This window comes from Seriola aureovittata, chromosome 10 (assembly GCF_021018895.1).
Source record: "Seriola aureovittata isolate HTS-2021-v1 ecotype China chromosome 10, ASM2101889v1, whole genome shotgun sequence".
Taxonomy (NCBI): Eukaryota; Metazoa; Chordata; class Actinopteri; order Carangiformes; family Carangidae; genus Seriola; species Seriola aureovittata.
Genome location: NC_079373.1, coordinates 14,821,883 through 14,833,991, shown reverse-complemented (window position 1 = coordinate 14,833,991; position 12,109 = coordinate 14,821,883). Strand labels below are relative to the sequence as shown.

Sequence of the window (12,109 nt, the reverse complement as noted above, 5' to 3'; positions counted from 1 at the left end):
AAAATTTCAGAATCAGTGACTATTACTTTGAAGAGTAGTACATCAAAAGTTTGCACAATATCTTTGATAAGATGATTTTTAATGAGAAAATAGGGCTATTTAGTTGCTCTAATAATATGGGTTTCCTGTCTCTCTGGAGTCACTGCCAAAAAAAAAAAAAAAACTCAAGGCCAAACTCTATTTTTAAAAAGAAAACCTAGAATTTGAGGTTTTGATGGGTAAAGCACAATATTATGGTGGCCTATCATTAAAAAATGAACTCAGGATGGCAAGATGGTTGAAACACCAGCAAGAAAAAATAGGAAGGCATTATTTCAAAATAAAGCATTGGTTCAAAACCGGAATTTTAATAATCCAGAGCTGTTAAGAGATTTAGGCACTGTGATAAACGTCTTCATTTTGGAAATGACTTGTGAACAACGAAGTACACAAGTAACAAAAGAAACGCCAAAGGTACACATATAGGCAAACATTTTAATTTTAATTTCAGGTGAACTTTATTGGAAATGTATTGATAATCATCCGTTTTTTTTGTGAATGTGGCTGTTCAGTGGATGATCCGATCTGTCCGATCCAAAACATTTGATCTAAAACATGATACCCACCTTGCTGCATGGCAACAGCCAACTCAGTTTATTTTTGTTGTATCGACAATGTTATCCTGATCAGTGGAGGGCAGTAAAGCGCCACCGGTGCCTCTGATATCCACGAAGAAGAGCCCCATGTTCTCATCATTAAGCGACAAACATGGCTGCCTGTGGGCTGTTCCGCTCCCTGTCTTCCAACTTTTCTACAGTTTTGCCTTTACTTACCCGCTCGGCGCCGCTTTCTCCTTTAAGGCTGGCATCGAAACCTTATTTTCGGAGAACACTAGCCTCCTCCAGCCGATTATTAGCAGGTATGCCCCCCTTTGTGAATGTGTTGTAGTGTCGCGCATATTAGCTTAACATTTTCGGTAGCTGTTGGTTAGCATTAGCTATAGAGTAAAGGACATGGGAGCAGAGGACGCTGCAGCATGTCTGGGGTTTCCTCCTGGTTTTCATACTGACCGGGGATTTTTTTTTAAAAAAACAAAAAACGTAAAAGTTTAGTGGGGAGATCTGTGTGTTCTGAGTCTGTTGTATTGTTTTGCAGCACTTAAATTCACAGACAAGCACGAATGGATTCGAGTAGAAGACGACGGGATTGGGACTGTCGGTATCAGCAACTTCGCGCAAGTAAGTCCCCTGGCCAGAAGCTTACACACAAACGTGACAGCACAAGCGCACATACTAAGTAAATGTTTGTGCTATAACCTTTGACCTTGCTTTCTGCCACTCACAGGAGGCTCTGGGAGATGTTGTTTACTGTGGTCTGCCAGAGGTGGGGACACAGCTGGCGCAGCAAGGTATGAAGCTGTGGACACTGCCGGGAAATACTGACAAGTTTTCAACTGTAAAAAGCCCTCCTCAACATACTAATGATCATTTTATTATTTTTATCTCATTTTATTTCTGTCAGTATAGTTGCTTTATATATGGCAGCAAGATAGCTACAGTCAGCTTGCTTATAATGTAGGACTGCAACTAACAATTGTTCTTTTTTGATTAATCTGCTGATTATTTAATCGATTAGTTGTTTAGTAAATCAAATGTCAAAAAATTCCCATCACAACTCCACAGAGCCAGATGGGATGTCTTAAGATGTCTTGTTTTGTTCAACCAAAAGTCCAAATACCCAGAAATATTTAGTCTACAATGAAGTATGACAAAGAGAAGCAGGAAAATCTCTCATTTGAAAGGCTGTAATCAGAGAATGTTTGGCATTACGTCACTGTTTTTGCTTGAAAATGGACTAAGACAATTGATTTTCAACTGTTTTTTAAACAACTTGGCAATATTCACCCCTGCCTTCTGCCTAGTTGCCATTCTTCTGACATGGCTTAACTTTGACATAAATGCATTTGTTTCTAACCTTTAATGCCACAGATGAGTTTGGAGCTCTGGAAAGTGTAAAGGCAGCCAGTGAGCTCTATTCCCCTTTGACTGGAGAAGTTGTAGAGGTCAATACACAACTGGCAGACAACCCTGGTCTGGTCAACAAATCCTGCTACAAAGATGGTAAGCACACATGTAAAAATACATTGTCTAATCCCCTTAGATCCTTCACCAGTCTTTGTTTAGACAGTTCTAAACACTGTTAGTGCAGTTATCCTTTGACTGGTGTACATCTTGTACATGGTAAGGACATGAAGCTCATCTTGGCTAATTAAAATGAATCGTCTCTTTAATTAATTAACCTGTATGTCTGTACCAGTGGTTTTGCACTTTTTTTGTTTTTCCTACCTCCCAGACAGCAACTAGGTTTTATTACAATGACAAATATGGAAATCCACAAAGAGGCTTGAAACTTGATAACTTGATGATCAATGTATAGTTATTCACCACTCTGAACATTATCTCCTTTTGCTGTTGTCAGAATTACATTATCATTGCATTGTGCATGTAAATTTGACAACAGTAAAGGCAAACATAAAATTCACTGTGATGGATTACCTAACCCATGCCTAAAGTTTGTTTTCACACTGTAATTGATTAAAAAAAAAAAGAATGCCAATGGCCGCCTGGAAAAGACTGCTTTGGTGATGTTAAACATATGTGACTTAAGATAAAAGGGCTTACATATGCAAAAACATTGGCATGGTCCTTGACTCTCAGCTTAACCTGATTCTACTATTACATTTAGGTTGGCTGATGAAGATGACCATTGGCAACCCTGCTGAGCTTGATGCTCTGATGGACGAAGCAGCCTATGAGAGATACATCCGCTCCATTGAGGACTAACCTTACACCTCCTAATAAGTGCTATGTACCCTCTCTCCTTTTCAAACACCACTGGCAGGGAGATGCACTAGATGTGCCTGTGTCAGGAACAACACTATGCTTAGCATCCACCAGCAGAGCTCAAGAGCTCTAGTTTGCTGACCTGCCAGTGTTGTAGAGCTGTGAACATTAGGAATCCTTTATCTACTGTTAAAGACTGACTTTAGGGGACCTGCCAGTCTGCACTCACTGAACTCAACTGAGTGTTGAGTTCTTATAGCCTCAAAGCCCCAAACAGAAGACACTGAGACTCACAGTCAATAAAACATTTTCCAATCATTTCTGTCAAACATAAACTTGAATTTCTAGGATGTTGTTAGATGTTAAAAAGCACTTTGGTCTTCATGGTATTATTAATTATGTTGGTCTACATTGCATGTATGACAGCTACTGTAGACATGGGACCTGTATGATAGAAAATAAACATTTCCTTACACATTTTTTTGCCTCTCATTTTTTATTTCCCTAAGTTAAAATAATTACAACTTGACCTATAATTTCTATCAATGTAACTGCACATCTTTGGCATTACACAGGTAATGAACAGGTGATATTCTTGACACTGTGTCAGGGCATCACATCATATAAAATATTTGTATTTGTTAATTTGCATTACTTAAGCTTTTCTTTGTATTTACTTGTTTAATGTTAGGCAACATTTCCTGCCTCAAGTTAGAACTCATACAAATGTATATAAAAAGGTAGCTAAAAAAAAATTCAGAACACAAGATTGGAAACCAACACCACCTCCAATTTAACTGGAGACTTTTGACACACACATGAGATCCCAGCTTTTCTGATGCTGTTTACATCAGCTTACAAACTGTGAAATAGGCATATTCTTTTAAGAATGATCTAGTAAGAAACATTGTTCCCCATGTTCCTTTCTCCCCTTGTTCTCACACTTAACAATGTACAGTATATGAATAGTTACGTGAAACACCTCAGATTTCCATGATAAAAAGTAGCCCTACAAGAAAAGAAGCTGCACCAAAATATTAACCAACTTGGACCAATGTTTTTGACAGAGGCAAGAATAATATCATTGCTCATTACCTGAGATTATACTGAAAACTCAATGTACAAAATTTTAAGAGCATTTTGCAACCCTCTCACAAACGTTCTCAGTGTCTTGCACTTAAAACCTATTTTCTATAATATTTTTACATTTGCATTTTAAGACCAGTAACTGGTTTCTTAAAGTTTTTTTTTTTGGGGGGGCTTTTTATGCATTTATTTTGATAGTATAGTGGAGAGAGACAGGAAACAGGGAGGCAGAGAGGGGGAATGACATGCAGCGAAAGGCCGTCCGATGCGGGATTCGAACCGGGGCCAACTGCAGCGAGGACTATAGCCTCTACACATGGGGCGCCTGCTTAGCTACACGACGCCCCCAGTAACTGGTTTCTTAATACCTGTAAACTTAAAGTCTTAATGTCCTGGTCACCTGAGTGAAGTGACAGCCCCACCAGGCACTATAGAGAACCTGTCCTTGGCTGTTGGCGTTCGTCTGGCCCTGCCCCGAGGGGCTGCAGGCTGAGGGAGTCCCTCCATTCTGCGATAATCCTTTTCCAGCCTCTCCTTGCGCTGCGCTCCCTCATACATCACACTGGCAGTAAAGTCTCTCTCGTTAAGGAAGGCAATGGTCTCATCCCTTTTGCGGCTCACATACCCCTTTAGAACAGCACTGTAGGGATTTGAGGCAGCGTCTGCATCGGGATCTTCTAGCTGGTGTTTGAATTCCATGCGGGTGATAACAGGCAACAGGAACTGCTTCCCTTCTGCCACCACACCACCATTGCTGTGTGATAAGCCCAGGGCCTCTGAGACAAGGCGTGGGGGCAGAGGCACCAAGTCACAGCCTGTGCGCTTGTCCACATAATGTCCAAACTCTTTCCGCACCACAGCTACATCTTGCAGAGACTGGCTCCGTCGCTCCTCTAGATCTGTAATTATTCGATCAGGATATGTCTGGCCAAACACCACACCTAAACAGTGAGGATTGCAAGGAAAGGAGATTTCTGTGTCATGGTTTGAAAAAGTTGTAGTTTTTTTGAATGACAAACTAATTTCAGAAAAAAAGTCAATAGGTGACCACACAGCCACTTTCCTCACCTGCACGTCGAAGCATAGATGCAGGACATTTCCAAGGTTTATGAATAAGCTCATCAGGCAGATCCGCAAGTTCAGGACACCATTTCCTAACATAGCTGCCGTAGGGGTCACAGGTCATTGCTGCATCGACAGGGTGCATGACAAAGTTCCAGTGGTCCAGACCACACATGCCCCCATTCTGCCACATCATAGCATCTATGGCAACATCTGCATCCACTAGGGTGTCCTGTAAATGTCAGATACAGTCAGTAAGTAGTACTTATCGTACTGTATGTTGCTATACATGATATCTATATGAGTGCATTCTGTGCCTGTATATGTGAATGTCTCACCTGGAACCAGCGGTAGCCTTCCTGCCAGGGCAGATGGAGGTATGCTATGAGGAAAGATGCCACCACATGTCTCATGTAGTTGTTCATCCAGCCTGTCAGCCACAGCTGCCTCATAGCTGCATCCACCAGAGGGTAGCCTGTTTGACCACGCTGCCAGGCTTTCAGGTGGCCACGATCACTGCTCCACCGCAGAGCCTGCAAAAACCAGTAGATGAATAACGCTTTAAACAAGTGTTAAATGGGCTTTTAATGACTTAAGAGGAGAGTTAAGCGTACATTGCATTTATGTGTAACGCTCAAAAGTTTATTTGTTATCACATAAATGCAATGTACCTTTACTCTTTAGTCTGTAGCCAATTTCTACCTTGTATGGAGGTCTGAGAGATTCCCAGGGGAGGTCAGGAAACAGTGTTAGCTGCCAATAGGCCAAATCTCTCCAGGCCAGTTTGCGTTGGAACTTTGGGGGTCGACAGCGTGCCCCTTTGGCATCCCACAATAGCCAGCGTGGGCTGAGCTGACCAAAGTGAAGGTAGGGAGATAGACAGCTGGTGTTCGGAGCATCCGCCCTTCCTGACTCTTTTTCATACCTATAAACACCTAGGAAACATGGAGGTAATCATAGGTGACTGGTACTGTTAAATGAATGCTATGCTTCTTAACATTACTACAAGCACAATGTATGATCTTTAAAATGTGCATGCAAAGTGTCTCACCATCATGGAGAAAGGCCTCTAGCTGTGCTTGTGCTCCTTCTTCACTGAAATCCCAGGACTTGCGAATGTTTGCTGCCCAGTCAATCTGAATGCAAAAATGAACACACAAAAATATTAAGGACTGCAGGACTCGTAATTGTATTCTGGGGTTTAGCTCGGCTCTTGAGGACTGCTCTGCTGTAGTTACTGACTGTTGTGCCATCCTTCCTGCGGGGCATGCGTGCCAGCCCGAGAGTGTCCAGAGAGACACCCTGAGGCCAGTGAGCGGGAGTGGGGAGAGATGCTGGAGAGTCAAGAGGAACCCCTAAGGCAGATCCTGGGTTCTGTCTACAGCAACTCATGAAGTGAGACACTGAACCTATTCCTACATCACAGAAGAAACAAACAGAAGTTCAGCAAAAACGGCCATATTGCAATTCAGCTTGGATTGCTACACACGATCCAAGCTTTAAACACAAATATTTAAGAAAGCCCAATGCACCATGTTCACCTTATTGTGACTAACCTCTAAGTCCCACACCCTCCGTGCTGACAGAGTAAGGGTCTCTGAGACAGTAAGAATGGAACATCCTGCATTCAACACCATCTTTCTGCAGATCTGACACCACCACATCGTCCCTCTCCTTCAGCCAGGGCTCACACAGCGCATTGGCCAAGACTGTTCTCGCCCCAGTCTTCTTTATCAGCTCCTTAAGGGTACACAGAGAAGATCCCACACCATCCCCACCTCCATCTGCCTTGAGGAAGATGAGGTGGCTGCCAATGGACTCCAGAGACGAACAGAAATGAGACAAAGCTTGATGAAGCCAGTATTTACCTGTAAAAAGAATAGAAAGTATGATTGCCAACAGTTTACAAAACGGTAATTTGGTGACAAATATATGGAGACGGCAGTCACTACAATAAAGTGCCATACTTAGAAGGGCAGTGATGTGAACTTACAAGCTCCCCCCACAGCCACAGTAATCCCAGGTCCCTCCTCTTCTTCAGGGCTCCAGATGAAGACAGGTATGACAGGTGCCCCAACCTCCAATGAGCCAATGAGAGCAGGATTGTCGCACAGTCGCAAATCCCTCCTAAACCACAGCAGTACTGGTTGCGGTGCTGACGGAGAGCAGGGCAAACCTACAACCTGCTGGCCGCCCGCTTTACGCCGCTGTCGCCTGTTCTTAGAGCGTTTTGGTTTCCCCGACTGATTCAAATCTCCCTCTTTTGTCATTTGGCCACCTTCAATAACCAACTCTTGTTTGGAAAATGAGGCAGATGGTTTGGAGACAGACTCAGTTTGACTTGTCCCTGGTGTCCCTTTATTATATTTGTCAACATGTGTGCTTTTCTGAGGCTCAGTCTCTCGGGTTGTCTGTGGTGGGCACACCATGCCCCAGGGTCCACTTTGTGCTGAGTGGGAGTTTTTTTTCCTGCCAGCTACATCTGCTAATTGGGTGTGGCTGCTTCCCTGAGGCTGAGATACTGAGGTCAGTTGAACAGAGCTGCTTTGATTCGGTCTGTCTTTAGGCTGCTGAAGTCGGGACTCTTGGCTGGGGGCTGACATCTGGTGATCTTTCATTTCCAGTACAGAGAGAGCCAATGCAACTTCCAGTTCATCATCTTCAGTCTGTGATTGAATTAGAAGAACCCATTATTAGTACTGTTAAAATAACCGCTTAGTTGTTGGGTCAGAGGTGACAAATTTCATGTGCAATATTTGCAATTACATGTGCAAATAGTAACAGTTCAAGTGTAAGACATCAAGTTTTTGTGTTTAAAAATATCTTCATTCTACCCTTTTCTACCCCTTAGATTAAAAACTGTACTACGTTTAGTGAGGCATCTTTTACAATACATAGGTTCTTGGGTATCTTCAGTTTGTTAATGCATTTTTGATGGTTAAGACCCTACATACCTTTGGTAAAACCCCACAGGTGTTTTCACTTATTTGAGCTGATTAGACCTCTTCTCAGGACTGTGTGGATGCATACAGACATCTCTCTGACTCCCTCTTTGTTTTGGTTTTGTTGCCATCTTTATTAGTGCTAAATTTCTAATATAATAACAATTATACTGACACTTAATATTTTTGTTTGTTTATTTTACGAATACTTAGTATTAATGTCCTCAAGTAATTCTTTGCAGAGCTAAAACACCTTTTTGATTACACATATTGGTATTGGTTTTATATATATATATATATTGATATTGTTATAAGTTATTTCTTTGTGTTTCACTTTAATTAGAGATATAAACACAATACTTTACACTATAGTAACAATACATTATTATTGTGACATAGGTTACTAGTGTAAGAGTCGAATTAAAAAAATGTCAGCACATGCATTAACTTTTAGCTCATTTGGGTACCACACAATGTCACCAAGACTGTGGGGCAGCTGCTACCAGCACAGGAGCTAACAAGAGCTTACCTGACAGAGAGCCAGGTACAGCGACGGACTGACTGTCAAACACATTAGCATATTTAATAAGGCAGAGGTTTGCTATTTTCCTCTGGAAACAGGCAGAAAAACAAAAGTAGCTCAAATTCCAGTGTAAGTGTTAATTAAATTTAAGAGGTACGGGAAGATGGATCCAACGAGATGTCCACATTTCTCTATTTCTGTTAAAGCCAAGGTAAGTTAACTACATCGCTGTTTGGTAACACGTTAGCCATGACAACTGCGCTTCACAGTTTAGCTAATTTGGATTTTTATGTTTGTTTTTTCGCCTCTTGCAGTGGTCAAGACCCGCTAACCGCAGCTCAAGGGGGTAAGTTTTTTTTTTAATCATTTAAATCTGTTGGTGCTTCTTTTCTTTCAGATGCGTTTTCATTTGTAACTTTGAACCTCTTTGCAAATCAACGTTTTAAGTCTACTTACGTTCAACAAACACTCACTGACCACAGAGAAATATTCCTGGTAGATGCCGGTGAGGGTGGAGTACATGGAGCAGTTGGCCGTGGACAAGGGCCGGATGAGGGACGGGAACTGTGAACGGGTCTCCTGGTGCCCCAGGACGGACAGACACATCGCAAAGAAACCCTCAGGATCCTCTCGACCCACCAGCACTTCTCTCAGCAATTTTCTCACCAAGGTTTTACTGTCTTCAGCACCACCCGCTGAAGGAGGCATCTTCAAATGAAAGGTGACGATATATATTATAAGTAAAATGTTATAAAAGTTACCTACTAATAGTGTAGTACACCGTTTAAGGCTCTGTCATCCACACGTCCTGAACCTACCCTCTACCGGTTACCAAACAGCTGATTTTGAGTTACACAAGCCATGTGTCTGTGTTTTGTAACCTGCAAAGCTAAAGGCTTGTAATGGGTCAATCTCACCAGTAGAGGGCATACAAGTCTAATAAATAAGAGACATGTAGGGAGGCTAGTGAACTCCATGGGTGCTTTAACTGCTTTTCGTATCTGAGTAACAGTTGTTCAGATTTCTTCAATTTAGCATTAAGATTGAGAGATGTGGATATAATAAATGCTGTAGGAATTTCAGTTTTGTGTTATACACCTATCTCTCTCTCTCTGCTTCTACAATATATTCACTTCTCTATCAAATCATACCCATCAACTAAAATGTTTCATGACAGGGGTCCCCACAAGCTAAATCCAATCAAATAGAGATCCTTGGTTCAATTTGACCTGATGTAAAAATGGTGGGGGGGACATCTCTCCTAAGATAATCAGTTGTCTAATTTTTACATAGCCTTCATCTTGACAGGAATGTGGTCCTTTTCAAGTGCACCCTGTGATGTGAGACTGAAAAACAAAGCCAGGGAGACAGTGTACCCAGCAGTGAATTTTAATCATAGTCTATATTCACTTTGAAAGAGGTTGCTAAGTAATAGATTTTTTCTAATGACACCATGCTTTTCGATGTATACGGCATGGAACAATGATTTGTGACACCTGTGGCCCAAACTCTAAAATGGTTTACACAGTTGGTGTTATTGGTCTTATTTTGTTGCTAAAATATTCTCAAGCATTCATCTAAAATCTAACTCAGGGCTTCATGTACAGGAACACACAGTCTCAATTATTCAGACTTTACGTAAGAAACGGTCAGAGAGTATGGAGGGAAGATGTGTTGAGAGCTGTGGTATGTGGAGAGAGCTAGACAGAAAGTGAGGGAGAGAGAGAAAGAGATTGAGAGAGAGAGAGAATCAATAGTGTTTAGACAGAGAAGTGGAGTCTAAGTGTGTGATCAATAGAGAGCAGAGAGGAGAGATTAGCTGCTTTTCTCTCTCAAACTAACACTGACAAATTGGTGAATTGGTGTATCGGCCCTTGGGCTAAACGGATTGACCTGCTGTTTCCATGTTCTACCGTGTACTGTCAATAAAGATCTGTGTTCACTGTGGCTCTCAATGAAGAGAGTGAATGAAGCATCGGAAGAGAGAAAGAGGGAACATAAGGAAGCGAAATGGAGAAGTAGAGAGGGGGAAAAGCAAAGTGCAGCTCAGGTGCCAATGTTGCCTCGATCCTCACAAAATGTCCACACCTCTGTCTCATTAACAAATACGTGCACTCACATGTGCATCTTCGTGCACACTGTTATAAAACCATAATAACGTCTCCAGGAAAATTAATGGAAAGACAGATTAAAAACTAAGTGAGGAGAAACGGGCCACTGGTGTAGCTATTTGCAACTCATAAATCATTCTGACACACCCACGCGCATGTAGACACGTGCATAGACACACACACACACACACACACACACACACATACACATACTGTAATTAACCACAGGCTATTTACTCTCTCCTGCTGTAAATTAGACATGCAGACACAGTTATTACATTAGGGGGATCTGCCATGCAGAATACTAACAGGAGGAGGAGGGCACATACGTACACACAACAACCCACTCATACAAACATAAACACACACACGTACATGTACACAAGAAAGAGGGTATGGAAGAATCATAGACTGACGGGAGTGAAAATGAAGCTGCAGCACAGAGAATAGGGGCCCCCAGCTCTTTGTTCCCTGCTGCATTTCATTATCTGAAACGCCAGCCAACGCACACGACACACACACTCACACACACACAACGCACCTCCCCCTTCCCTAAAGCTGTCTGCCTCCACTCCATGCACACAGCACAAAAAGAGAGGAAAATAGAGATACTGCGTCAGTGCCATTCACTGGCATCTGGACTCGGTCATGACAAGCATGTCTGCATGGTCATCCTGAGCTGATTAGCCGGTCCAGAAGCCGCTCTGAGTTGAACAGTTCCCCTCAACCTGCCTCGACAGAAAGCAATATCCCATAAATTCTATTTTAAGCAGAACAATAGGTGATGAGGACTTGATTAAAGCAGGTATTGATACTCTGTCTTGGGTGGCTTGTCTCCATTTAGTTCGTCTGAAGTTTTTTTCTTTTTTTCTGGCAGTCCACCTCTTTCTGTTTATGTGTGTGTGTATGTGTCCTCTGGTTCCCCCTACCTCCCTCACCCCTCTCTGTCCCTCTTTTTTCCCACGGTGATCGATAGCTCATTACAATCATTGACTGCAGCTCATCAGCACCTGTTAAGGTCTGGAGAGAAAGGGAGAAGGTGCATGTGCGTCACAGAGTGTTTTGTGTGATGCGAGCCTATAGATAAATATAAAAGATTAGTCTAGGATGAGTCAGAGTTGAAGTTTGACATTTGAATGGTTATTTTCCGATTCACATTCATTGCTGCAGGTGTCTAGTTTGTCGCCGCTTTATGGTCCATGGTCTTGGGGAACATCTTATTATGCAACTCACGTGGGTACCACGGTTTGTTGCTATGGTGATTGCCAAGGGAGCCAGAGTATTATAGGTGTTTATCCTAGACAGGAGCAAGGCTACTCACCGTCTATCAGGACACGCTTCAATTTACCACACAGTTTGGACCACACATAAAGATCAACACAGCCACAGAGGGACAAAGGGAAAACACAGTACACAACACAGCCAGTTGTTGACATGATTTCGTGGATAGACTATTCACTATTCATATTCCTGGAAGAAAGACCTTGTTCAAACACTCAGTAGTTTGTTTAATGCGTCACTGTGGGGTTTGTTATTTGAGAGGACAGACTGTGAGCAGAAAGA

The 12,109-nt window shown here is 42.3% G+C and overlaps 2 protein-coding genes and 1 long non-coding RNA gene across 4 annotated transcripts; 2 read left to right on the top strand and 1 right to left on the bottom strand.

Moving 5' to 3' along the window:
* The first annotated feature begins 723 nt into the window (after positions 1–723).
* LOC130175930 (glycine cleavage system H protein, mitochondrial-like) lies at positions 724–3,302 on the top strand. Its single transcript, XM_056386635.1, has 5 exons — positions 724–898; positions 1,135–1,217; positions 1,324–1,387; positions 1,968–2,099; positions 2,725–3,302. The coding sequence occupies exons 1-5, from the start codon at positions 748–750 to the stop codon at positions 2,820–2,822; spliced, it is 528 nt and encodes a 175-aa protein (XP_056242610.1). The 5' UTR covers positions 724–747; the 3' UTR covers positions 2,823–3,302.
* A 96-nt stretch (positions 3,303–3,398) lies between these two features.
* Positions 3,399–10,504, bottom strand: si:ch1073-390k14.1 (deoxyribodipyrimidine photo-lyase). 2 transcript variants are annotated; one of them, XM_056386629.1, is made up of 9 exons: positions 8,913–10,504; positions 6,964–7,636; positions 6,527–6,838; positions 6,213–6,385; positions 6,022–6,106; positions 5,673–5,905; positions 5,309–5,503; positions 4,977–5,202; positions 3,399–4,849 (listed from the first exon to the last, which is right to left on the bottom strand). In XM_056386629.1, exons 1-9 carry the CDS (start codon positions 9,141–9,143, stop codon positions 4,305–4,307), a joined length of 2,673 nt encoding a protein of 890 aa, XP_056242604.1. In that variant the 5' UTR covers positions 9,144–10,504; the 3' UTR covers positions 3,399–4,304. The 2 variants fall into 2 exon arrangements, with proteins under 2 accessions (XP_056242604.1, XP_056242603.1); XM_056386628.1 differs by having other exon boundaries at positions 8,892–10,502.
* On the top strand, positions 8,291–9,023 carry LOC130175932 (uncharacterized). The gene is made up of 3 exons (XR_008828807.1): positions 8,291–8,646; positions 8,750–8,781; positions 8,935–9,023. It is a non-coding gene; the product is annotated as an uncharacterized LOC130175932 (long non-coding RNA).
* Positions 10,505–12,109: the final 1,605 nt, after the last annotated feature.

Bases quoted from the DNA above. Each gene is read 5' to 3' on its own strand.
- LOC130175930 (XM_056386635.1), top strand. From the start codon at position 748: ATGGCTGCCTGTGGGCTGTTCCGCTCCCTGTCTTCCAACTTTTCTACA. The intron at 1,218-1,323 runs GTAAGTCCCCTG...TGCCACTCACAG, and splicing joins GTATCAGCAACTTCGCGCAA to GAGGCTCTGGGAGATGTTGT. The intron at 1,388-1,967 runs GTATGAAGCTGT...TTAATGCCACAG, and splicing joins GACACAGCTGGCGCAGCAAG to ATGAGTTTGGAGCTCTGGAA.
- si:ch1073-390k14.1 (XM_056386628.1), bottom strand. From the start codon at position 9,143: ATGCCTCCTTCAGCGGGTGGTGCTGAAGACAGTAAAACCTTGGTGAGA. The intron at 7,637-8,891 runs GTAAGTAGACTT...ATTCAATCACAG, and splicing joins TCAGTGAGTGTTTGTTGAAC to ACTGAAGATGATGAACTGGA. The intron at 6,386-6,526 runs GTTAGTCACAAT...TCTGTGATGTAG, and splicing joins GGAGGGTGTGGGACTTAGAG to GAATAGGTTCAGTGTCTCAC.